The 27553-nt window shown below is 45.8% G+C and overlaps 2 protein-coding genes and 1 long non-coding RNA gene across 4 annotated transcripts; 1 reads left to right on the top strand and 2 right to left on the bottom strand.

Annotated features, from left to right (window-relative positions):
* Nucleotides 1-3917: 3917 nt before the first annotated feature.
* On the top strand, nucleotides 3918-14142 carry LOC125718784 (uncharacterized). The gene is made up of 2 exons (XR_007384929.1): nucleotides 3918-8689; nucleotides 12432-14142. It is a non-coding gene; the product is annotated as an uncharacterized LOC125718784 (long non-coding RNA).
* Nucleotides 14143-15622: 1480 nt separating this feature from the next.
* LOC125718778 (uncharacterized) lies at nucleotides 15623-17760 on the bottom strand. The gene is made up of 2 exons (XM_048992851.1): nucleotides 17565-17760; nucleotides 15623-16614 (listed from the first exon to the last, which is right to left on the bottom strand). The coding sequence occupies exons 1-2, from the start codon at nucleotides 17647-17649 to the stop codon at nucleotides 15662-15664; spliced, it is 1038 nt and encodes a 345-aa protein (XP_048848808.1). The 5' UTR covers nucleotides 17650-17760; the 3' UTR covers nucleotides 15623-15661.
* Nucleotides 17761-18905: 1145 nt separating this feature from the next.
* On the bottom strand, nucleotides 18906-24930 carry LOC125718776 (uncharacterized). Of its 2 annotated transcripts, none has more exons than XM_048992850.1 (2): nucleotides 24727-24930; nucleotides 18906-19897 (listed from the first exon to the last, which is right to left on the bottom strand). In XM_048992850.1, exons 1-2 carry the CDS (start codon nucleotides 24809-24811, stop codon nucleotides 18945-18947), a joined length of 1038 nt encoding a protein of 345 aa, XP_048848807.1. In that variant the 5' UTR covers nucleotides 24812-24930; the 3' UTR covers nucleotides 18906-18944. The 2 variants fall into 2 exon arrangements, with proteins under 2 accessions (XP_048848807.1, XP_048848806.1); XM_048992849.1 differs by lacking the exon at nucleotides 24727-24930 and adding an exon at nucleotides 20847-21042.
* Between the last annotated feature and the right edge of the window lie 2623 nt (nucleotides 24931-27553).

The raw sequence follows: 27553 nt of genomic DNA on the forward strand, positions 1-27553 counted from the left end.
ACAGAAACAGACAAATACGCAGCTGAATTCCAGGATAAAAATATAAACTGTGTCAGTGTTTGAATATGATGCTGAAAAGGCTAAACGTCTCTCAGCTGCATTCATCTCCCCGAGCTGAGATCCAAACAGACACTAAACTGCTTTAAAAGGAGAATGCAGACAGCTGTTAAACACTGTTACATTTATTGTCTGCGCGGCCTTATGATCCCTGTGTCCTGGAGCAATACTGAACATTTATACCATTGAGGCCCAAAACAAAAGGTGAAAGTCGCTTCATAGACGTTACTGTATCTTAGCCAAAACGAAAAAAAGCAATGCAATGTGATACTTATAACATACACGTTTTGCATTTTACTATTCAGCCCAAGAAGAGCACTTTGCGTTTACCTGAAGATTGCAGATTCACACCTAGCATTCATTATCTTATCCATTTTCTAAGAGTGGATTTCTCTAAAAATTACTCTCCGTCTCTGCGGTCAGCTGATAAGTTGCCAGGTTTTAAAACACCTGCTGACTTTTAACACACGGTACATATTCCACCTTGTGGCCAAATTAAGTATTGAAAGCAGCTGCCAGTCAGCCCTCGGATACATGAAAGTTGTTTCAGTGTAATGAGAAAATCACATAGAGGTTTTTGTGTTGTACTGTTGGCTCAGACCTGCATGGTTGGGAGGGGGGGGGGGTTTGAACCCAACCTCTATGGTGTTTGTGTGCTTTTCTTGTTTTCTGTGGCTCACCTCCCACAATCCAAAAAATGTAATTAAATGAGTCGACTGTAATCTACACCTAGACGTATGTAACTTTGAGTGCGTGCTCTGCGATGGATCTCCATATTGTCCAGGGGCTTCCCTACCTTGTTCCTTGAAAGGGATTCCTGGCTTGGGTGTCCCTCTGCTGGACAAGTGATTAGCATGGATGGACATTGTCTGTTATAATGTTTTTTCTAACAAACCAGTGCTAAAATATGAACATCCCTCCCTTGATCCGACCGAAATCAAGACTGGATTTAAGGACATTGGATTTTGGTAACAGGTTAAAAGAAGTAAGACATACAGACCCTTTCCAAAAAATTGGAATATCATGGAAAAGTTGATTCATTTCCATAATTCCATTCAAAACGTTAAACTTTCATAGATTATAGATTCAGGCCCCACAACATAAACGATTTCCAGTACTTAAGTGTTTATCAATCAACTTTTCCATGATATTCTAATTTTTTGGAAAGGGTCTGTATATACAGTTAAGTAAGACATATATACTTCTGTCGTACGCTGGCACATGAAATTGACAAAGAACATAAGAACATAAGAACTATACAAACGAGAGGAGGCCATTCGGCCCATCAAGCTCGCTTGGGGAGAACTAAACTAATAGCTCAGAGTCGTTAAAATCTTATCTAACTCTGATTTAAAGGAACCCAAGGATTCAGCTTGCACTACATTATCAGGAAGGCTATTCCATACTCTTACTACGCGCTGTGTAAAGAAGTGCTTCCTTAAATCCAGCTTGAAATGTTCTCCCGCTAATTTCCATCTATGGCCACGAGTTCGTGTATTTAAACTAATGCTGAAGTAACTATTTGGTTGAACAGCATCCAAACCTGTTAGAATCTTATATACCTGGATCATGTCCCCCCTGTCTCCTTTGCTTGAGACTGAACAGATTTAGCTCAAGTAACCTTTCCTCGTATGACATTCCTCTAAGACCAGGAATCATTTTTGTGGCCCTACGCTGCACCTTTTCTAAGGCAGCAATGTCCTTTTTAAGATATGGTGACCAAACCTGCACACAATATTCTAGGTGAGGTCTCACCAAGGAATTGTATAATCTTAGCATTACCTCCCTTGACTTAAACTCCACACACCTAAAGATGTAACCCAACATCCTATTGGCCTTTTTTATTGCTTCCCCACACTGATGAGTGGGACATGGAAGCAACAAAATACACACCGAGATCCTTCTCATAATCAGCTACCTTTATTTCAGTGGAACCCATATATTTTATATTTCTGCTTCCTGCATGGATTACCTTACATTTATCTATGTTAAATTTCACATGTGTAAAATAATGAAACTCATTTACTATATCAATTTCATTTTCAGTTATAAGGCCCTTACTATCCTGCAGATTAGTGATTTCAGCTTTTAGAGCTCTTTTGGAGTTAAAGTATTGGAAGAAACTTTTAATGTCATCCTTAGCCTCCAATGCAATCTTCCTTTCGACGTTGCATTTATCGAGTCCAATGTTATTTTTTTTTAACTCAACCTGTAGACTTGGATACATCTCCTTTATTTTGAAATCATTAGTTATTTTCCATTTGTGGCACAGAGCCCTTTTCCTCCTGACTTTATTCTAAATTTCCGTAGTGAACCACCTTGGTTGTAGTTTCCTAGATTTAGTTTTACTGATAACAGGTATGAAGTCCTCTTGTAACAATGTGCTTTTAAACATTCCCACGCCTCTTCAACCATCTTGCTATTTAACTCCATCCAGATTACAGTTTCTAGTTTCAGTCTCATACCATTAAAGTTAGCCTTCCTAACATTGTATACTTTTGTTTTGGACTTTGCTCTTTGCAGTTTTACTAATCCACAAGTAATGCAATGCAGCTTTTCATCTTTATGTCTCAAAAATATAGCTTTCATTTGTGAATAAGAATGCAAAAATGTTAGCAAAAGGCTCTGAGGTCAGATAAGGAGCTAGCAGGTGACGCACCATCTGTGGTCTAGTGACCCACGTCCTGCTTACAGAGGGATCGAAGCATCTGGCAAATTTTACATTTTTGGTTTGGTTATTCTTCAGTTGGGTGTGAAAAATTCAGTATTCTGGGATAGTGATGGGAAGTTCGGCTAAATTAATGATGGGCCCCAGTGTTATTTGGACATTGTCACATTTGTGGGGATCTTCCGCCCTTAGCCCTCAAGAATGTGAAGGGGTGAGTATGTTAATATATTAGGATAGTGGTTAGCAGTCCTGTTCCTGGCAACCCGTCCCCCTGCCAGAACGTTTTCATTCCAACCCACTCTGCTTTCAACCTGGAAACTCACCTGCAGAGAGACTGAGAGAAGGCGACACACATACAGGACACTGCAGATCCACCAGGGGGCGCGACACAAAAGATAAATCCATTGTGGTGTTTCAAGGCTGGGCTCTTCCTCTGTGTCAAGCATTCACATACAGGTCAGACACTCCTGTGTTTCTGAGGACTCGTTTGATCTGATTTTTATTTTATGAAGGTTCTAGCGCCATTCTATGGCCATCTGATAGCATATATGTATGAGCACCATGCCTTCAACCAACTGAGTGTTTTTAGATACACTGTATAATTAAAAGACAACAGTGTTATATGCTATGAAACTTTTACTTAAGAGTGCGCCCACACTATTAACAATCCTTGAAACGGTCATCCAGGATCTGCTGCAGGATTAACTTTTCGGGGTCAAACCCATTTGCCGTGTTCTTCGGCAGATGGATCTGGGGCTCCACCATGATTTCCTTGGTCCCTTTGACTTTGGAGACAGGTACTTGTCCAGAGATTTGCTAAACATCCTGGACATCCTGTGCATGGGCAGTCTCATGCGTTTGGCTTTGCCAGGAAGTTTCCCGAGTTCTCATGCTTGAGTTCTGGATCAGGTCCGGGTCCCATCCCTCAAAAAAATCTAGAGGGCAGTTGGTATCAGAGGGACTGCTGGTTCATCAGTCTGGAGGATGCTGTTTAAGAACTCCAGGTCATCCAGGCTCTAGTTGTTATCAGCAAGGGAGACAAGAGCACTCCATCCGTGCTGCTCTGTCAAGTTTGCTGGCACAGGATGGTTCTGGAACTCATATCTGAGAACTGAATACAGAAAATGAAACATAAAACTATACATCGGTTTTGTTCCTTGTTTAAACTTGTCACCTAACATTTGCCTTTTAGGCTATACAAACCTACACAAAACAATGGAAATCTGCCTTACCTGTGGGCTGATATTTGTGCCAATGGAACATGAATATGAATAGTGTATATTTCAATCTGCAGTTGTTGCATTAAAAAAACTGAATCTAAATTTATTAGTTTGAATCTGAATTCCGGGGGCATCATGGTGGTGCAGTGGTTAGCACTGGTGCCTCACACCTCTGGGACCCAGGTTCGAGACTCTGCCTGGGTCACATGTGCGTGGAGTTTGCATGTTCTCCTCATGTCATCGTGGGGTTACCTCTGGGTACTCAGGTTTCCCCCCACAGACCAATAACATGCTGAGGCTAATTGGTGTTGCTAAATTGCCCGTAGGTGTGCATGTGTGAGTGAATGGTGTGTGAGTGTGCCCTGCGATGGGCTGGCCCCCCATCCTGGGTTGTTCCCTGCCTCGTGCCCATTGCTTCCGGGATAGGATCCAGACCCGCCGCGACCCAGTAGGATACGCGGTTTGGAAAATGGATGGATGGAATATAAATGGTAGTAGAGAACTAAAACAACTGTGTTCATGTAATTATTGAGGTGAAGAATCTTTAAAGTTACCTCCCGCACCTTATTCAAAATAATGAAAGTCCTAGGTAGCATCCAAGTGGATTCAACATCGAACAGATTATTCCAGTAAAATACTGCAGCTGGCTTGGAGACAATATTCCTCTGAATTATGTGTAATGCGTTTGTTGGTCGCTTCTTTGCTCAGAAGAGGACACATGTTGCCTATAAACAGATCCTCAGGAGCCAGGTGAGGGAGAGTGCAGTTTCTGCCCTTTACAGCCGATGATAGCAGGAGGACTGCCCCACTATGTATCGCGTCAAAAACCATACAATATTCTTTAGTAGAAACGGGAATATACTCGGAGAAAAACCTCTCATTTGTAAACAACAAACGATCTTCATTCAATTATCGACTAAAATGAAAGCATTATCAATCCATCATTCAATATAAAGTGTTTCGCGTTCATAAGTTATGTCTTGATTACTCTGGCGGAGTTACTTATTTCTGACAGCCAGGGCAGGATCAGCCAGCGGCGGCTTCGCGCATGCGCGGTTCATTTGCAGTCTGAACGCGGAGGGATGAACATTTCCCGCTCTGACTGCAGTTAGGCGGGGCTGCTGCGCAAGAGCCGGCCGCCCGTGAGCGCTTTGGGACGTGAGGGGAGCTCGCGGCAGTGCCCGCTGCTCGGTGAGAAGAGAAAGAAGGATACGTGCTTTCACGTCAGAGTCTCCAGTAATACCAGAAAAAAGTCGCTAGATTTGTCGCTAGTCGTTTTTTTGAAAACGAGTCGTTAGAGGGGTGTAAAAAGTCGCTAAGTTGGCAACACTGGTGAGAACTGCGGCGGTGGGGGTGTTGGGAACAACAGAAGCGCCTCAACAGCAGTGTCGGTACTGCTCGCGCTACCCCGCCACTCTCGCGTGACGGGTGTGTCTGAGTAGCAGAGAAGTAGCGGCACGTTAAAGATTAAAATACAGCAGTGCCGGTGTTCCGCTTAATTCTTATTACGTATATGAAGGATAAGCGGTTATGACACGCCGGCACACGCGTCCACTTTACCCCGACTTGCAGAACTGTCGTAAACGTGGAAATGAGTTGCGTTGTGACCCTGCGGTCGATTACTTTTCCTCAAGGACCCAGATTGTGCGTCTCGATAATTTGAAATTGAATTTGCGAGCTGAAATTGAATTGGGAGAAGTGAATTTGTAAGTATAGACCGTCATATTTTCCAGGTAGGATTAATACAGTTTCATTTTCAAGCCACTGGAATTCAAATTCAAACTAATAATTTCAGACTCAGTTTTTTAACGCAACAACTGCAGATTCAAATATAAACTATTTATATTCATGTTCTAGTGGCACAAATATCCGCCCATTCTTACACCTTAAGCCCTTTACACGGCTTTGCAAATGACCGAAATTAACCTTGAGCCTTTGGCGCGCTCATTACATTAATTTAAAAGAAACACAAGTCCATGCGAATTTACTCGCGACATTAGCCAACAACATACTGAAGTACAAATGAAATATTAACATAAAATAACAGTAAATATAACTGTTTGCTTGTACATCTTGTTTACTTTACCAATTACTGTTAATCACGAAATGTATAGTGCATATTAATTCGCTAGGCTGGCGTGAACCTCATAGTTAGCATTTACACGGATAAATACAAGTTAAACAAAACTATACTAAAGTTAATAAAATGCACATACCTTGTTCGCTTCTAACGGAAGGGATTCGATCTTTATCTAAAAACCTCCTATGCCTTTGTCCTTAGATGAAAAGCACACAAAGCTGGATCCGTTAGCAAACCGAACTGTACATGGGAAAAACGCGCTTCCTTCTAACGTAACTCAAAAGTGGCGCGCGTCAGAACGACAGTTCCGCGCTACTACTTAGTTTCGTTTAATTATACTAATCCTATAACACGTAAAAGTAAAGCAACACACACATACAAAAAATATACTGACAGGTTAATGTCAGTTATACTAGGTTGTAGGTCAAGCGAATGCAGAAAATGCGTCGATGGGTGGACATGAAACGTTTAGGGGGGGCCTCAACCCGTGATTTCAGGATCCCATTAAGGTTTGACATTCATCCAACCAGGCACACTGATCAGAGCACACAATACAAACTCAGTGTTTTTCTGTGATTTACTGTAAAAAAACGTCAAATGAAGTGAGGAAAGTTTAGTCGTCCCTAAAGTGGCAAATTTTACGTTTTTCAGTTTGGTCATTCTTCAGTTGGCTGTGATAAATGTGAATATTCTGGGAGCGCAAAAGGATCGCAGTACCTCAGATATCTGTGTTATTTATAATTTGTTAGTGTAAGTACATAGTATATCTTTCATATAAAAGTAATTTTTGATAAAAAATGAAAAATAGGCACACAGGGGAAACTCGCCTGCAGTGAGACTGAGAGAAGGCGACACACATACAGGACACTGCAGATCCACCAGGGGGCGCGACACAAAAGATAAATCCATTATGGTGTTTCAAGGCTGGGCTCTTCCTCTGTGTCAAGCATTCACATGCAGGTCAGACACTCCTGTGTTTCTGAGGACTCGTGTCTCATTTTTATTTGATGAAGGTTCTAGAGCCATTCTATGGCCATCTGATAGCATATAATATATGAGCACCATGCCTTCACCCAGCTGTGTGTAAGTTTTTAGATACATTTTACAATTAGAAGACAACAGTGTTATTTGCTATAAAACTTTTATTTAAGAGTGCGCCCACTCTATTAACAATCCTTGAAGAGGTCATCCAGGATCTGCTGCAGGATTAACTCTTCGGGGTCAAATCCATGTGCTGAGTTCTGCTGCAGATGGATCTGGGGCTCCACCATGATTTCCTTGGTCCCTTTGACTTGGGAGACAGGTACTTTTCTAGAGAATTGGGAAACATTCAGTGCAGTCTCGGGTGTTTGGCTTTGCCAGGAAGTTTCCCGAGTTCTCATGCTCGAGTTCTGGATCAGGTCCAGGTCCCATCGTTCACACAAATCTAGGGGGCAGTTTGTTGGTATCAGAGAGACTGCTGGTTCATCAGGCTGGAGGATGCTATTTAGGAATTCCAGGTCTTCCAGGCTCCAGTTGTCATCTGTAAGGGAGGCAAGAGCACTCCATCCGTGCTGCTCTGTTGAGCTTGCTGGCATAGGATGGTTCTGGAAGTCAGCCGGTGTGGTGGCTTTGGTGACTCCAGCCATCTGCCTGCTTTTCTTGGTAGCCCTTTCCACCTCCTCAACTCCACCCTGACCGCCATTTTCCTCTCTGCCCTGATTCCGGACCTCTGCATCTCTGCACCACTTCCTTTTTACTTCACATCTTGTGCGGGTTGACGTATCAGAGGAATTTTCAGGACTATCTAAATCACTGTTGATGGACCAGTATTGCGCAGTCCCATATGTGACATCCATCAGCCTTTTGAATTTTGAACTGAAGGAGTTTTTACACCTCTGGCAATGCCATTTGCCCTTCTTGGGTGGTTCCGTCACCAAAGGGTTGCTGCTTAGTAGCAGAAGTGAAAGAGGAGCCTCGTTCCCTTGGTGGGGCCAAACGCTCCACACTGGAGTAGGTGTGGCCATTCACAGTTCCACAGGTCCATGGACAGTTGACATGCTTGGCCCAGGGGCGGCCAGCATTCCCTCAGCAGTATATATGCTGGGACCATCAAGGTAGTGGACGAACATGGCTGCCCTGTCCACTCCTTCAAGTACTGTATAAAAAACATACAAGAGTTGTTCTTAGCACATTTGTGAATGACAAAATTTGTGAGTACCTGTTTGTACACCTGTTTGTACACCTGTGTGTGTGAGCGCGCTGGTGTTGATAAGGTTTCTCCATGTAAATGTCTAGTAGTGTGTGTGGGAAACCACAGCCCTGTCCCCCAGGACATAAAACGGGCATGGGGGAGATCCGGAAAAGGGCAGAGGAGAGCTCCGGAAGGAGGCCATCCGGCAGCCACAATGCAGGAGCCCCAGGGGGCCGTGGTGGCAAGCCCACAGGCTCCGCTGGCGGCCGGCCACACCAGGGCAGACCGGGCCCAGGGTTCCAAGGGCCCCCCAACCCTCCAGCAGGGGCCCGACAGAGCCGGGCCCGGCCAAACAACCGTCGAGAGTGAGCCAGTACCTACCCGAGCATCCAGCCCCGAACATCGAGAACCACCAACGCACCAGCGGCCGGGGGCCTCATCCACCGGCAGAGAGTGTGGCGGGGGGAATAGAGCCCGAGATGTTATTTCAGGTGAAGTCTACGACCCAACCTGACACCTGCGTATAGACAAACAGGCGCACACATACACAAGCATACGCTCCCACCCTCATGCACACATAAACAAATATTTACACATTCGCCCAACATGGAGACACACAGAACGCCGTACACACACTCCCTATATATACTCTATACTCCCAGATCCAGGCACCGCTACCCCCCAGACGGGCAATCCGCCATCAGACCTCGGAGATGGACCCCTTTTCTCCTCTGGCGTGGAGACAAGAAGACCACCCCGGACCCCGCAGCAGCCGAGAAGCCCACCAGCCCAGAGCCCGACCGGACGGCCAGCTGTTCCTCTCAGCCTCCAGCTTCAGATGGTGAACAGAGAACGGAGGTGTTAAAAGACCCTATGCCTCCCTTCACCCGCTCAGATGTGCTGTTGGTGCGTGTTGTTGTAAAGTGTTTTTAAAACAGGGGAAGGGCACTGTGCCAACCACCCTCTACCTACCAACAGCTGCTGTTAGCTAGGCCCCTCCCCAGAACCCTCAATGTCTATGTGCGACTTAAAATTGAGAAGTGGGCACTGGCACCAGAGGTAAGGCTGAATGGACAGACCCCCCTCTAGAGCCAGCTCCCCCGCTGAGCCCCATAGGCACCCCCATTCCCTGAAATCCACCCAGGGTGGGGGGCCCAGGCCCATCCAGACCGGGGCCCACGGCAGCGGCACCACCCGGCCCCCTGGGTCCCAGGGCGGCCCGCCAGACCCCACCACAGAGGAAGAACTACACCCACCCCAACATTCAGTAAAGTCCCTGACTACATAAGACAAAAGACACCCAGGTTGAGTTCATCCTCCTCCTCTATTGGATCCCCCCCCCCCCTCCGCAGAGTGGACACCCCAAAAGCAGGGACCACCTGCGGACAGATGGTAACAACCTCCCCGCCAGCTAAAGAGGCCCCCAGCTCCACAGATAAACCGAAGCCCCCGCCCTGAGGCCTGGCCCCAGTGCATGCACCAACCCAGACCACGGCAACACACCCACCAGGACCCGAGCCCCCCCGGCCCAGCTGGAACCTCAGCCCGGAGGCGGAGCGCCCCCAGGGCCCCAAGGCCGCCCCGGATGTATTCAGGAGCAGCACGGCCACCAGGCCGGTAACCTACGTCTGCCGGCACAGGCTCCCCCAGCAGCGCCGCACGCAGCTGCCAAATAGACACCACCCAAGAGCCACCACAACCCCATCCAGGCCTGGACCACAGTCCCAGCGCCCAACCCCCCCAGAAACCCAATCGCCGACGCCCTGAACCCCCCCCCCCCCACACGTCAACGACAATGACTAAAGCGGGACAAAACTGTGACCCCCACTAGGTGATGGAGCTGATCAAAGGAGCCCAGAGAGTTTTATCTAATGTTGTGCCAGAAGCTGTATCAAGACTAATATTGTCCAACAAATTGTCTCTATATTGGTTGATATTAAGATTATTCTTATTTTTCCAGTTCATGAGGACAGTCGTCTTAGCAATGCTAACAGCGGTGAAAGTCATGTGGATTGTGTTAATCTCTGTAGTGACACCATCTAGGTCGCCCAACAAGCAGACTGAGGGAGAAGCTGGAATGGTACATTTCAGACACTTTGATAAATCCTCACAAATCCTGCTCCAGAACCTCTGAGCAGGTGGACAGAACCAAAAAGCATGGATGTAGCTGTCAGGTGTGTCGCCTTGACAGTGTGAGCAGTTGTTAGAAGACGTAAAATCCACCCTGAACATCCGATGCCCTGTATAGTGCACTCTATGCAGGATTTTGTATTGTATTAATTGTAAATTGGGATTTCTAATCAGTTTAAAGGTTTTTAAACCTGTTTCCAGGCTGGGCTCTCCCTCTGACACATTCACACGCAGGTCAGACACACCTGTGTTTCTGAGGACTCGTCGTATCATTTTTATTGGATGAAGGTTCTAGAGCCATGCTATGGCCATCTGATAGCATATATGTATGAGCACCATGCCTTCACCCAGCTGAGTGTAAGTTTTTAGATACATTGTATAATTAGAAGACAACAGTGTTATTTGCTATAAAACTTTTATTTAAGAGTGCACCCACACTATTAACAATCCTTGAAGAGGTCATCCAGGATCTGCTGCAGGATTAACTCTTCGGGGTCAAATCCATGTGCTGAGTTCTGCTGCAGATGGATCTGGGGCTCCACCATGATTTCCTTGGTCCCTTTGACTTGGGAGACAGGTACTTGTCTAGAGAATTGGGAAACATTCAGTGCAGTCTCGGGTGTTTGGCTTTGCCAGGAAGTTTCCCGAGTTCTCATGCTCGAGTTTTGGATCAGGTCCAGGTCCCATCGTTCACACAAATCTAGGGGGCAGTTTGTTGGTATCAGAGGGACTGCTGGTTCATCAGGCTGGAGGATGCTGTTTAGGAACTCCAGGTCTTCCAGGCTCCAGTTGTCATCTGTAAGGGAGGCAAGAGCACTCCATCCGTGCTGCTCTGTTGAGCTTGCTGGCATAGGATGGTTCTGGAAGTCAGCCGGTGTGGTGGCTTTGGTGACTGCAGCCATCTGCCTGCTTTTCTTGGTAGCCCTTTCCACCTCCTCAACTCCACCCTGACCGCCATTTTCCTCTCTGCCCTGATTCCGGACCTCTGCATCTCTGCACCACTTCCTTTTTACTTCACATCTTGTGCGGGTTGACGTATCAGAGGAATTTTCAGGACTATCTAAATCACTGTTGATGGACCAGTATTGCGCATATGTGACATCCATCAGCCTTTTGAATTTTGAACTGAAGGAGTTTTTACACCTCTGGCAATGCCATTTGCCCTTCTTGGGTGGTTCCGTCACCAAAGGGTTGCTGCTTAGTAGCAGAAGTGAAAGAGGAGCCTCGTTCCCTTGGTGGGGCCAAACGCTCCACACTGGAGTAGGTGTGGCCATTCACAGTTCCACAGGTCCATGGACAGTTGACATGCTTGGCCCAGGGGCGGCCAGCATTCCCTCAGCAGTATATATGCTGGGACCATCAAGGTAGTGGACGAACATGGCTGCCCTGTCCACTCCTTCAAGTACTGTATAAAAAACATACAAGAGTTGTTCTTAGCACATTTGTGAATGACAAAATTTGTGAGTACCTGTTTGTACACCTGTTTGTACACCTGTGTGTGTGAGCGCGCTGGTGTTGATAAGGTTTCTCCATGTAAATGTCTAGTAGTGTGTGTGGGAAACCACAGCCCTGTCCCCCAGGACATAAAACGGGCATGGGGGAGATCCGGAAAAGGGCAGAGGAGAGCTCCGGAAGGAGGCCATCCGGCAGCCACAATGCAGGAGCCCCAGGGGGCCGTGGTGGCAAGCCCACAGGCTCCGCTGGCGGCCGGCCACACCAGGGCAGACCGGGCCCAGGGTTCCAAGGGCCCCCCAACCCTCCAGCAGGGGCCCGACAGAGCCGGGCCCGGCCAAACAACCGTCGAGAGTGAGCCAGTACCTACCCGAGCATCCAGCCCCGAACATCGAGAACCACCAACGCACCAGCGGCCGGGGGCCTCATCCACCGGCAGGGAGTGTGGCGGGGGGAATAGAGCCCGAGATGTTATTTCAGGTGAAGTCTACGACCCAACCTGACACCTGCGTATAGACAAACAGGCGCACACATACACAAGCATACGCTCCCACCCTCATGCACACATAAACAAATATTCACACATTCGCCCAACATGGAGACACACAGAACGCCGTACACACACTCCCTATATATACTCTATACTCCCAGATCCAGGCACCGCTACCCCCAGACGGGCAATCCGCCATCAGACCTCGGAGATGGACCCCTTTTCTCCTCTGGCGTGGAGACAAGAAGACCACCCCGGACCCCGCAGCAGCCGAGAAGCCCACCAGCCCAGAGCCCGACCGGACGGCCAGCTGTTCCTCTCAGCCTCCAGCTTCAGATGGTGAACAGAGAACGGAGGTGTTAAAAGACCCTATGCCTCCCTTCACCCGCTCAGATGTGCTGTTGGTGCGTGTTGTTGTAAAGTGTTTTTAAAACAGGGGAAGGGCACTGTGCCAACCACCCTCTACCTAACAACAGCTGCTGTTAGCTAGGCCCCTCCCCAGAACCCTCAATGTCTATGTGCGACTTAAAATTGAGAAGTGGGCACTGGCACCAGAGGTAAGGCTGAATGGACAGACCCCCCTCTAGAGCCAGCTCCCCCGCTGAGCCCCATAGGCACCCCCATTCCCTGAAATCCACCCAGGGTGGGGGGCCCAGGCCCATCCAGACCGGGGCCCACGGCAGCGGCACCACCCGGCCCCCTGGGTCCCCTGAGGCCTGGCCCCAGTGCATGCACCAACCCAGACCACGGCAACACACCCACCAGGACCCGAGCCCCCCCGGCCCAGCTGGAACCTCAGCCCGGAGGCGGAGCGCCCCCAGGGCCCCAAGGCCGCCCCGGATGTATTCAGGAGCAGCACGGCCACCAGGCCGGTAACCTACGTCTGCCGGCACAGGCTCCCCCAGCAGCGCCGCACGCAGCTGCCAAATAGACACCACCCAAGAGCCACCACAACCCCATCCAGGCCTGGACCACAGTCCCAGCGCCCAACCCCCCCAGAAACCCAATCGCCGACGCCCTGAACCCCCCCCCCCCACACGTCAACGACAATGACTAAAGCGGGACAAAACTGTGACCCCCACTAGGTGATGGAGCTGATCAAAGGAGCCCAGAGAGTTTTATCTAATGTTGTGCCAGAAGCTGTATCAAGACTAATATTGTCCAACAAATTGTCTCTATATTGGTTGATATTAAGATTATTCTTATTTTTCCAGTTCATGAGGACAGTCGTCTTAGCAATGCTAACAGCGGTGAAAGTCATGTGGATTGTGTTAATCTCTGTAGTGACACCATCTAGGTCGCCCAACAAGCAGACTGAGGGAGAAGCTGGAATGGTACATTTCAGACACTTTGATAAATCCTCACAAATCCTGCTCCAGAACCTCTGAGCAGGTGGACAGAACCAAAAAGCATGGATGTAGCTGTGTGGTGTGTCGCCTTGACAGTGTGAGCAGTTGTTAGAAGACGTAAAATCCACCCTGAACATCCGATGCCCTGTATAGTGCACTCTGTGCAGGATTTTGTATTGTATTAATTGTAAACTGGGATTTCTAATTAGTTTAAAGGTTTTTAAACATGTCTTAGAACTGAAATTGTGGTCCCAGCTGACTAATAGATCTGCCTCCCATTTTGCAATAGGAAGGGATATTGATTCATCCTTTTTGGAAAGTGTCCTGTATATTTTAGACAGTAATTTGGGGGTTTTGAAATTAAGGAATTCTGCCACACTTGGTGATATTTGTAATTTGATTTGATTAGACTTTAGTCTGCTTTTTACTATAGATTTAACTTGTTGATATTCTAAAAATGTATTCTTGTTAATCCCATATCATTAACTAATGTGTCAAAGGGAATAAAGTCTATTCCTTCGAATATATGTTCCAAGTATTTAATACCTTTACAACTCCAATCTGGGAAGTTTACCATATTATTGTTTAGTAGTACATCCATGCACATTCCGTGAGACAAACCTTAGTGTGCCCATAGACCGGTGTGGTTACTAATGCTGCACGTGCAAATGCATGAGATATGAGCAAGCGTATACGCGCTTGTGTGTGTGTGTGTCCTATGTGTCTCAGGTGATCGGTGCAGTGAGAGAAGGGAGAAGTGAGAAAGACGTACAAAGGGGCAAGAGGGTAAGGCTGTATGTAAGGACAAGAGAGAAGCGGAAACATTGTTAGCACTGTAGCGCTGCAGAGACTGACCGTAATGTATTTGTTATGACTTAACCTTAAATTAGCAGATTGACATATATAAGCTAGAGAGATGTTAATGGAAGAGGGTTAGAGGAAAGAAGAAAAATATAACGGGTTCTTTTCTGGAGTGGCGTTAATATAACCAGGGAGTGGTACTGGGGTCGCGGTACAGCTGCCCATCCACGTAGAGCCGGTCTTCGGCGATGACAGCTCGGGTGCCCTTCTGAATAAAGCTGCGTCGGATTGGGAACAGAACTTTGCATCTCTCCAGGATCTCTTTGGGGAACTGGTCGTTTACGCCAAAGTTCGTTCCTTTCAGCACCCTGCCGCAGCTCTTCACCTGCTCCTTCTGCTTGAAATATCAGAATTTGGCCAGAATAGGATGCGGTCTCAGTGCAGCAGGCCTCTTGGCTCCCAGCCGATGGACTCTTTCAAAGCAGATGTTTCTCCTCTGACCCATGATTTCAGGATCCCATTAAGGTTTGACATTCGTACAACCAGGCACACTGATCAGAGCACACAATACAAACCCAGTGTTTTTCTGTGATTTACTGTAAAGGAAATGTCAAATGAAGTGAGGAAAAGAGAGTATAGTCGTCCCTAAAGTGGCAAATTTTACATTTTGGTCATTCTTCAGTTGGCTGTGATAAATGTGAATATTCTGGGAGCGTGCCAAAGGATCGCAGTACCTCAGATGATGAGTCGGCCAAAAACATATAAACGATACAGAGAATGATTTGAATGACATCATATATCTGTGTTATTTATAACTTGTTAGTGTAAGTACATAGTATATCTTTCATATAAAAGTAATTTTTGATAAAAAATGAAAAATAGGCACACAGGGGAAACTCGCCTGCAGTGAGACTGAGAGAAGGCGACACACATACAGGACACTGCAGATCCACCAGGGGGCGCGACACAAAAGATAAATCCATTATGGTGTTTCAAGGCTGGGCTCTTCCTCTGTGTCAAGCATTCACATGCAGGTCAGACACTCCTGTGTTTCTGAGGACTCGTTTGATCTGATTTTTATTGGATGAAGGTTCTAGAGCCATGCTTTGGCCATCTGATAGCATATATATATGAGCACCATGCCTTCACCCAGCTGAGTGTAAGTTTTTAGATACACTGTATAATTAAAAGACAACACTCTGTTATATGCTACTAAAATTTTATTTACGAATGCTCCCACACTATTTACAACCCTTGAAAAGGTCCTCCAGGATCTGCTGCAGTATGAAGTCTTCGGGGTCAAGTTCATTCCCATTGTTCTCTTGCTGCACCTGGTACTGGGGCTCCATCAATATTTCCTGGCTCTTTTTGACGTCCTGGACTTCCAGTACATTGGCGGGTGCTTGACTTTTTCTGGCGATTTCCCAACTACTTAAGTTTGGGTCCTGGTCCAGGTCACATCCCATAAACTTGTCAACAGGCCAGTCTGTTGTTGGAGCAGGGACTGCTGTCTCATCATGCTGGAGGATGTTGTTCAGCAACTCCAGGTACCCCAGGTTCCAGGTGTGTTCCGCAAGGGAGGGAACAGCATTCCATCCGTGCTGCTCTGTATAGCTTCCTGGCACTGGATGGTTCAGGAACTCAGATGGCCTGCTAGCCTGGATATCTGCAGCCATCTGCCTGCTTTGCTTGGCGGCTCTTTCCACCTCCTCGATTCCACCCTGACCACCATTTTCCTCTCTGCCCTGACTCTGGGCCTCTGCATCCCTGCACCTCTTTCTCTTTACCCCACATCTGGTGCAGGTTGCCATAGAGGAATTTTCAGTATTGGCGGAATCTAAACTACTGTCCAGGGACCAATATTCTGCCGTCCCGTACGTGACATCCATCAGCCTTTTGTATTTTGCGCTGAAGCTGTTTGGATTTCTGTATTTTTGGCGACGCCGTTTGCCCTTCTTGGGTGGTTCCGTCGCCAAAGGGTTGCTGCTTGGTAGCAGAGGTGGAACCGGAGCCTCGCTCCCTTGCTGGGGCCAAACGCTCCACACTGGAGTAGGTGTCGCCATTTGCAGTCCCACAGGTCCAGGGACTGATGACATGCTTGGCCCAGGGGCGGCCAGCATTCCCCCAGCAGAATATATGCAGGGACCATCAAGGTAGTGGAGGAACATGGGTGCCCTGTCCACTCCTTCAATTACTGTATAAAAAACATACAAGAGTTCTTCTTAATACACATGGGAATGATAAAATTTATGTGATTTGTTTATCTCTGCTAAATTTCAATCCAAACTGTTGAGAAATATCACAAAAAACAATTATAATTTCAAACAACACATTGTACATTTGTACTGAGAAATAAACAGTAAGTCCTCGGACATTCGCGAGGTTACAGTGCAAAACCTGTTGCGAATAAGGCGGATTTGTGAATGCTTGGTAGAGTCACTAAAATGGTATTATGTGCTTATTTCTGTAGTTTAAACCCTAAATATTCTCCCAAAACAATTTAATTTCATGTAAAAGTTAGCTTAATACATTATATTTAAAAAAGTGTAAAGACAAGTAGGACAATGGAACAGGCAGCAAACTTAAAATGACGTTAATGACCGGACTCAGGAAACATACTTAAACGCAAACTTAAATACACAGGATTAATGACAGCAACTTGAAACAGCGCCGATCACAAGAGGATTCCACACGAGGTAGGTGAGGGTGCGTGGCACACGGGATGATCGGAGAAGCAGGGCATGACAGCTCCAATGGGAATAAAATTTACAAATGGGATTCGCATCTTTTAAAGGTATAGTACAGTATGTACGTAAATAGGAACGTTTCCATAAGATAGCCACTTTTTTATTTTAAGTGATTTTTTAAACTGATTTATATTGTATGTGTTGAGCTTTCCCTAAAAACACAGTAGAATCTTCATTAACTAATTTTTTCTTACCAATTTCCAATTTTACACTTAAAAGCATGGAAACTTATAAATTACTTCTAAAATTAAACATGAACACTTCTGTAGTGTTTTTCGAGGATTTCGCAGAAAAAAAATCGCGGATACATATAAGTCCGGTTCCAATGAAATTTCGGCGGATCTCTGAATGCGCCAATCACGAAGCGCGAATGCACGAGGGTTTATTGTATACTTACCGTTTGCTTGGTAAGAATGATATGAGCCGTAAATTTGAGAATTGTGCTGAGAATCCATCTGTCGTGTTAAGGAGACCTTGAACATGTCAGACTGATCATCAGCTTGATAGAATGAATTGCCGACTGGCTTTTTATAAAGATTCTAGAACTCTGACGTCACGCTGGAAATGTTATTTTTTGAATTTGAGTATAAGCCACAGCATAATCTTCACAGAATCTATGTAGAATCTGTAAAAAAAATGTTTGAAAATGCTGTGGATTTTCTGAGGGGGGTGTCCTGTGGAAGACAACCCCCCCCCCCAATCAGTGGTTTGCCCTGTTCCTGATTCATGTGGGATCAGGGCTTGACTCTCTGTCTCAGATCTGCATGTTTCTATGGTCTCCCTGTGTTTTCTCCAGTTTTCACCAATAGTCCAAAAACATACTGCAGTGAGCTGGAGTTGCCAAATTGTCCATAGGCATGAATGGTGTAAGATCCCTGCTGTGGGTTGACACTCCATCCTAGGTTATTCCCTTCTTTGCACCCATCGCTACTGACATAGTGTCCAGACCCCTGCAACCCTGAATAAGACAAGTGGATACAGAAAATGCATGGATGGGTGAACATGAAATGTATGTGGGGGGGGGGGAGGGGAATCAACCTGTGATTTCAGGATCCCATTAAGGTTTGACATTCATCCAACCAGGCACACTGATCAGAGCACACAATACAAACTCAGTGTTTTTCGGTGATTTACTGTAAAGAAAAGTCAAATGAAGTGAGGAAAAGAGAGTTCAGTCGTCCCTAAAGTGGCAAATTTTACATTTTGGTCATTCTTCAGTTGGCTGTGATAAATGTGAATATTCTGGGAGCGTGCCAAAGGATCGCAGTACCTCAGATGATGAGTCGGCCAAAAACATATAAACGATACAGAGAATGATTTGAATGACGTCATATATCTGTGTTATTTATAACTTGTTAGTGTAAGTACATAGTATATCTTTCATATAAAAGTAATTTTTGATAAAAAATGAAAAATAGGCACACAGGGGAAACTCGCCTGCAGTGAGACTGAGAGAAGGCGACACACATACAGGACACTGCAGATCCACCAGGGGGCGCGACACAAAAGATAAATCCATTATGGTGTTTCAAGGCTGGGCTCTTCCTCTGTGTCAAGCATTCACACGCAGGTCAGACACTCCTGTGTTTCTGAGGACTCGTTTGATCTGATTTTTATTGGATGAAGGTTCTAGAGCCATGCTTTGGCCATCTGATAGCATATATGTATGAGCACCATGCCTTCACCCAGCTGAGTGTAAGTTTTTAGATACACTGTATAATTAAAAGACAACACTCTGTTATATGCTACTAAAATTTTATTTACGAATGCTCCCACACTATTTACAACCCTTGAAAAGGTCCTCCAGGATCTGCTGCAGTATGAAGTCTTCGGGGTCAAGTTCATTCCCATTGTTCTCTTGCTGCACCTGGTACTGGGGCTCCATCAATATTTCCTGGCTCTTTTTGACGTCCTGGACTTCCAGTACATTGGCGGGTGCTTGACTTTTTCTGGCGATTTTCCAACTACTTAAGTTTGGGTCCTGGTCCAGGTCACATCCCTTAAACTTGTCAACAGGCCAGTCTGTTGTTGGAGCAGGGACTGCTGTCTCATCATGCTGGAGGATGTTGTTCAGCAACTCCAGGTACCCCAGGTTCCAGGTGTGTTCCGCAAGGGAGGGAACAGCATTCCATCCGTGCTGCTCTGTATAGCTTCCTGGCACTGGATGGTTCAGGAACTCAGATGGCCTGCTAGCCTGGATATCTGCAGCCATCTGCCTGCTTTGCTTGGCGGCTCTTTCCACCTCCTCGATTCCACCCTGACCACCATTTTCCTCTCTGCCCTGACTCTGGGCCTCTGCATCCCTGCACCTCTTTCTCTTTACCCCACATCTGGTGCAGGTTGCCATAGAGGAATTTTCAGTATTGGCGGAATCTAAACTACTGTCCAGGGACCAATATTCTGCCGTCCCGTACGTGACATCCATCAGCCTTTTGTATTTTGCGCTGAAGCTGTTTGGATTTCTGTATTTTTGGCGACGCCGTTTGCCCATCTTGGGTGGTTCCGTCGCCAAAGGGTTGCTGCTTGGTAGCAGAGGTGGAACCGGAGCCTCGCTCCCTTGCTGGGGCCAAACGCTCCACACTGGAGTAGGTGTCGCCATTTGCAGTCCCACAGGTCCAGGGACTGATGACATGCTTGGCCCAGGGGCGGCCAGCATTCCCCCAGCAGAATATATGCAGGGACCATCAAGGTAGTGGAGGAACATGGGTGCCCTGTCCACTCCTTCAATTACTGTATAAAAAACATACAAGAGTTCTTCTTAATACACATGGGAATGATAAAATTTATGTGATTTGTTTATCTCTGCTAAATTTCAATCCAAACTGTTGAGAAATATCACAAAAACAATTATAATTTCAAACAACACATTGTACATTTGTACTGAGAAATAAACAGTAAGTCCTCGGACATTCGCGAGGTTACAGTGCAAAACCTGTTGCGAATAAGGCGGATTTGTGAATGCTTGGTAGAGTCACTAAAATGGTATTATGTGCTTATTTCTGTAGTTTAAACCCTAAATATTCTCCCAAAACAATTTAATTTCATGTAAAAGTTAGCATAATACATTATATTTAAAAAAGTGTAAATACAAGTAGGACAATGGAACAGGCAGCAAACTTAAAATGACGTTAATGACCGGACTCAGGAAACATACTTAAACGCAAACTTAAATACACAGGATTAATGACAGCAACTTGAAACAGCGCCGATCACAAGAGGATTCCACACGAGGTAGGTGAGGGTGCGTGGCACACGGGATGATCGGAGGAGCAGGGCATGACAGCTCCAATGGGAATAAAATTTACAAATGGGATTCGCATCTTGTAAAGGTATAGTACAGTATGTACGTAAATAGGAACGTTTCCATAAGATAGCCACTTTTTTATTTTAAGTGATTTTTTAAACTGATTTATATTGTATGTGTTGAGCTTTCCCTAAAAACACAGTAGAATCTTCATTAACTAATTTTTTCTTACCAATTTCCAATTTTACACTTAAAAGCATGGAAACTTATAAATTACTTCTAAAATTAAACATGAACACTTCTGTAGGGTTTTTCGAGGATTTCGCAGAAAAAAAATCGCGGATACATATAAGTCCGGTTCCAATGAAATTTCGGCGGATCTCTGAATGCGCCAATCACGAAGCGCGAATGCACGAGGGTTTATTGTATACTTACCGTTTGCTTGGTAAGAATGATATAAGCCGTAAATTTGAGAATTGTGCTGAGAATCCATCTGTCGTGTTAAGGAGACCTTGAACATGTCAGACTGATCATCAGCTTGATAGAATGAATTGCCGACTGGCTTTTTATAAAGATTCTAGAACTCTGACGTCACGCTGGAAATGTTATTTTTTGAATTTGAGTATAAGCCACAGCATAATCTTCACAGAATCTATGTAGAATCTGTAAAAAAAAATGTTTGAAAATGCTGTGGATTTTCTGAGGGGGGTGTCCTGTGGAAGACAACCCCCCCCCCAATCACTGGTTTGCCCTGTTCCTGATTCATGTGGGATCAGGGCTTGACTCTCTGTCTCAGATCTGCATGTTTCCATGGTCTCCCTGTGTTTTCTCCAGTTTTCTCCAATAGTCCAAAAACATACTGCAGTGAGCTGGAGTTGCCAAATTGTCCATAGGCATGAATGGTGTAAGATCCCTGCTGTGGGTTAACACTCCATCCTAGGTTATTCCCTTTTTTGCACCCATCGCTACTGACATAGTGTCCAGACCCCTGCAACCCTGAATAGGACAAGTGGATACAGAAAATGCATGGATGGGTGGACATGAAATGTATGTGGGGGGGGGGGGGGGGAATCAACCTGTGATTTCAGGATCCCATTAAGGTTTGACATTCATCCAACCAGGCACACTGATCAGAGCACACAATACAAACCCACTGGTTTTCGGTGATTTACTGTAAAGAAAAACGTCAAATGAAGTGAGGAAAAGAGAGTTCAGTCGTCCCTAAAGTGGCAAATTTTACGTTTTTCAGTTTGATCATTCTTCAGTTGGCTGTGATAAATGTGAATATTCTGGGAGCGCGCCAAAGGATCGCAGTACCTCAGATGATGAGTCGGCCAAAAACATATAAACGATACAGAGAATGATTTGGATGACATCATATATCTGTGTTATTTATCATTTGTTAGTGTAAGTGCATAGTATGCAGTATCTTCCATTCATCCATCCATTTTCCAAACTGCTTATCCTACTGGGTCGCAGGGGGAGCAATTCAGCAACTCCAATCAGCCTCAGCATGTTTTTGAACTGTGGGGGGGAAACCAGAGTACCCGGAGGAAACCCCACGACGACATGGGGAGAACATGCAAACTCCACACACATGTGACCCAGGCGGAGACTTGAATGCGGGTCCCAGAGGTGTGAGGCAACAATGCTAACCACTGCACCACCATGCCGCCCCTAGTATATCTTTAATATTAAAAGTAATTTTTGGTAAAAAAAAAACAAAAATACCATGGGATATACGTGTGTTAGCTTGGGTACGCCCCGCGTCTTTGTCTCAGCGGCCAGCCTCACTCATGTAGTAGCTGCTTCTAAGAGCACGGAATCTCGCAGTTCATGCTATAAATTTTAACATTTTCAGCACCGTTAATTTAGCATTTTTAATGATGGGCCCAAGTGTTATTTGGACATTGTCACATTTGTGGGGATCTTCCGCCCTTAGCCCTCAAGAATGTGAAGGGGTGAGTATGTTAATATATTAGGATAGTGGTTAGCAGTCCTGTTCCTGGCAACCCGTCCCCCTGCCAGAACGTTTTCATTCCAACCCACTCTGCTTTCAACCTGGAAACTCACCTGCAGTGAGACTGAGAGAAGGCGACACACATACAGGACACTGCAGATCCACCAGGGGGCGCGACACAAAAGATAAATCCATTATGGTGTTTCAAGGCTGGGCTCTTCCTCTGTGTCAAGCATTCACATGCAGGTCAGACACTCCTGTGTTTCTGAGGACTCGTTTGATCTGATTTTTATTGGATGAAGGTTCTAGAGCCATGCTTTGGCCATCTGATAGCATATATGTATGAGCACCATGCCTTCAACCAGCTGAGTGCAAGTTTTTAGATACACTGTATAATTAAAAGACAACACTCTGTTATATGCTACTAAAATTTTATTTACGAATGCTCCCATACTATTTACAGTCTTTAAACAGGTCCTCCAGGATCTGCTGCAGTATGAAGTCTTCGGGGTCAAGTTCATTCCCATTGTTCTCTTGCTGCACCTGGTACTGGGGCTCCATCAATATTTCCTGGCTCTTTTTGACGTCCTGGACTTCCAGTACATTGGCGGGTGCTTGACTTTTTCTGGCGATTTCCCAACTACTTAAGTTTGGGTCCTGGTCCAGGTCACATCCCTTAAACTTGTCAACAGGCCAGTCTGTTGTTGGAGCAGGGACTGCTGTCTCATCATGCTGGAGGATGTTGTTCAGCAACTCCAGGTACCCCAGGTTCCAGGTGTGTTCCGCAAGGGAGGGAACAGCATTCCATCCGTGCTGCTCTGTATAGCTTCCTGGCACTGGATGGTTCAGGAACTCAGATGGCCTGCTAGCCTGGATATCTGCAGCCATCTGCCTGCTTTGCTTGGCGGCTCTTTCCACCTCCTCGATTCCACCCTGACCACCATTTTCCTCTCTGCCCTGACTCTGGGCCTCTGCATCCCTGCACCTCTTTCTCTTTACCCCACATCTGGTGCAGGTTGCCATAGAGGAATTTTCAGTATTGGCGGAATCTAAACTACTGTCCAGGGACCAATATTCTGCCGTCCCGTACGTGACATCCATCAGCCTTTTGTATTTTGCGCTGAAGCTGTTTGGATTTCTGTATTTTTGGCGACGCCGTTTGCCCATCTTGGGTGGTTCCGTCGCCAAAGGGTTGCTGCTTGGTAGCAGAGGTGGAACCGGAGCCTCGCTCCCTTGCTGGGGCCAAACGCTCCACACTGGAGTAGGTGTCGCCATTTGCAGTCCCACAGGTCCAGGGACTGATGACATGCTTGGCCCAGGGGCGGCCAGCATTCCCCCAGCAGAATATATGCAGGGACCATCAAGGTAGTGGAGGAACATGGGTGCCCTGTCCACTCCTTCAATTACTGTATAAAAAACATACAAGAGTTCTTCTTAATACACATGGGAATGATAAAATTTATGTGATTTGTTTATCTCTGCTAAATTTCAATCCAAACTGTTGAGAAATATCACAAAAACAATTATAATTTCAAACAACACATTGTACATTTGTACTGAGAAATAAACAGTAAGTCCTCGGACATTCGCGAGGTTACAGTGCAAAACCTGTTGCGAATAAGGCGGATTTGTGAATGCTTGGTAGAGTCACTAAAATGGTATTATGTGCTTATTTCTGTAGTTTAAACCCTAAATATTCTCCCAAAACAATTTAATTTCATGTAAAAGTTAGCATAATACATTATATTTAAAAAAGTGTAAATACAAGTAGGACAATGGAACAGGCAGCAAACTTAAAATGACGTTAATGACCGGACTCAGGAAACATACTTAAACGCAAACTTAAATACACAGGATTAATGACAGCAACTTGAAACAGCGCCGATCACAAGAGGATTCCACACGAGGTAGGTGAGGGTGCGTGGCACACGGGATGATCGGAGGAGCAGGGCATGACAGCTCCAATGGGAATAAAATTTACAAATGGGATTCGCATCTTGTAAAGGTATAGTACAGTATGTACGTAAATAGGAACGTTTCCATAAGATAGCCACTTTTTTATTTTAAGTGATTTTTTAAACTGATTTATATTGTATGTGTTGAGCTTTCCCTAAAAACACAGTAGAATCTTCATTAACTAATTTTTTCTTACCAATTTCCAATTTTACACTTAAAAGCATGGAAACTTATAAATTACTTCTAAAATTAAACATGAACACTTCTGTAGGGTTTTTCGAGGATTTCGCAGAAAAAAAATCGCGGATACATATAAGTCCGGTTCCAATGAAATTTCGGCGGATCTCTGAATGCGCCAATCACGAAGCGCGAATGCACGAGGGTTTATTGTATACTTACCGTTTGCTTGGTAAGAATGATATAAGCCGTAAATTTGAGAATTGTGCTGAGAATCCATCTGTCGTGTTAAGGAGACCTTGAACATGTCAGACTGATCATCAGCTTGATAGAATGAATTGCCGACTGGCTTTTTATAAAGATTCTAGAACTCTGACGTCACGCTGGAAATGTTATTTTTTGAATTTGAGTATAAGCCACAGCATAATCTTCACAGAATCTATGTAGAATCTGTAAAAAAAAATGTTTGAAAATGCTGTGGATTTTCTGAGGGGGGTGTCCTGTGGAAGACAACCCCCCCCCAATCACTGGTTTGCCCTGTTCCTGATTCATGTGGGATCAGGGCTTGACTCTCTGTCTCAGATCTGCATGTTTCCATGGTCTCCCTGTGTTTTCTCCAGTTTTCTCCAATAGTCCAAAAACATACTGCAGTGAGCTGGAGTTGCCAAATTGTCCATAGGCATGAATGGTGTAAGATCCCTGCTGTGGGTTAACACTCCATCCTAGGTTATTCCCTTTTTTGCACCCATCGCTACTGACATAGTGTCCAGACCCCTGCAACCCTGAATAGGACAAGTGGATACAGAAAATGCATGGATGGGTGGACATGAAATGTATGTGGGGGGGGGGGGGGAATCAACCTGTGATTTCAGGATCCCATTAAGGTTTGACATTCATCCAACCAGGCACACTGATCAGAGCACACAATACAAACCCACTGGTTTTCGGTGATTTACTGTAAAGAAAAACGTCAAATGAAGTGAGGAAAAGAGAGTTCAGTCGTCCCTAAAGTGGCAAATTTTACGTTTTTCAGTTTGATCATTCTTCAGTTGGCTGTGATAAATGTGAATATTCTGGGAGCGCGCCAAAGGATCGCAGTACCTCAGATGATGAGTCGGCCAAAAACATATAAACGATACAGAGAATGATTTGGATGACATCATATATCTGTGTTATTTATCATTTGTTAGTGTAAGTGCATAGTATGCAGTATCTTCCATTCATCCATCCATTTTCCAAACTGCTTATCCTACTGGGTCGCAGGGGGAGCAATTCAGCAACTCCAATCAGCCTCAGCATGTTTTTGAACTGTGGGGGGGAAACCAGAGTACCCGGAGGAAACCCCACGACGACATGGGGAGAACATGCAAACTCCACACACATGTGACCCAGGCGGAGACTTGAATGCGGGTCCCAGAGGTGTGAGGCAACAATGCTAACCACTGCACCACCATGCCGCCCCTAGTATATCTTTAATATTAAAAGTAATTTTTGGTAAAAAAAAACAAAAATACCATGGGATATACGTGTGTTAGCTTGGGTACGCCCCGCGTCTTTGTCTCAGCGGCCAGCCTCACTCATGTAGTAGCTGCTTCTAAGAGCACGGAATCTCGCAGTTCATGCTATAAATTTTAACATTTTCAGCACCGTTAATTTAGCATTTTTAATGATGGGCCCAAGTGTTATTTGGACATTGTCACATTTGTGGGGATCTTCCGCCCTTAGCCCTCAAGAATGTGAAGGGGTGAGTATGTTAATATATTAGGATAGTGGTTAGCAGTCCTGTTCCTGGCAACCCGTCCCCCTGCCAGAACGTTTTCATTCCAACCCACTCTGCTTTCAACCTGGAAACTCACCTGCAGTGAGACTGAGAGAAGGCGACACACATACAGGACACTGCAGATCCACCAGGGGGCGCGACACAAAAGATAAATCCATTATGGTGTTTCAAGGCTGGGCTCTTCCTCTGTGTCAAGCATTCACACGCAGGTCAGACACTCCTGTGTTTCTGAGGACTCGTTTGATCTGATTTTTATTGGATGAAGGTTCTAGAGCCATGCTTTGGACATCTGATAGCATATATGTATGAGCACCATGCCTTCACCCAGCTGAGTGTAAGTTTTTAGATACACTGTATAATTAAAAGACAACACTCTGTTATATGCTACTAAAATTTTATTTAAGAATGCTCCCACACTATTTACAACCCTTGAAAAGGTCATCCAGGATCTGCTGCAGGATTAACACTTTGGGGTCAAATCCATTTGCTGAGTCCTCCTGCTGCATATTGATCTGGGGCTCAACCATGATTTCCTTGGTCCCTTTGACTTGGGAGACAGGTACTTTTCTAGAGAATTGGGAAACATTCAGTGCAGTCTCGGGTGTTTGGCTTTGCCAGGAAGTTTCCCGAGTTCTCATGCTCGAGTTCTGGATCAGGTCCAGGTCCCATCGTTCACACAAATCTAGGGGGCAGTTTGTTGGTATCAGAGGGACTGCTGGTTCATCAGGCTGGAGGATGCTGTTTAGGAACTCCAGGTCTTCCAGGCTCCAGTTGTCATCTGTAAGGGAGGCAAGAGCACTCCATCCGTGCTGCTCTGTTGAGCTTGCTGGCATAGGATGGTTCTGGAAGTCAGCCGGTGTGGTGGCTTTGGTGACTGCAGCCATCTGCCTGCTTTTCTTGGTAGCCCTTTCCACCTCCTCAACTCCACCCTGACCGCCATTTTCATCTCTGCCCTGATTCCGGACCTCTGCATCCCTGCACCACTTCCTTTTTACTCCACATCTTGTGCGGGTTGACGTTTCAGAAGAATTTTCAGGACTATCTAAATGACTGTTGATGGACCAGTATTGCGCAGTCCCATATGTGACATCCATCAGCCGTTTGAACTTTGAGCTGAAGGAGTCTGGATTTTTACACCTTTGGCGATGCCGTTTGCCCTTCTTGGATGGTTCCGTCACCAAAGGGTTGCTGCTTGGTAGCAGAAGTGGAACCGGAGCCTCGCTCCCTTGCTGGGGCCAAACGCTCCACACTGGAGTAGGTGTGGCCATT

This window comes from Brienomyrus brachyistius, chromosome 23 (assembly GCF_023856365.1).
Source record: "Brienomyrus brachyistius isolate T26 chromosome 23, BBRACH_0.4, whole genome shotgun sequence".
Taxonomy (NCBI): domain Eukaryota; kingdom Metazoa; phylum Chordata; class Actinopteri; order Osteoglossiformes; family Mormyridae; genus Brienomyrus; species Brienomyrus brachyistius.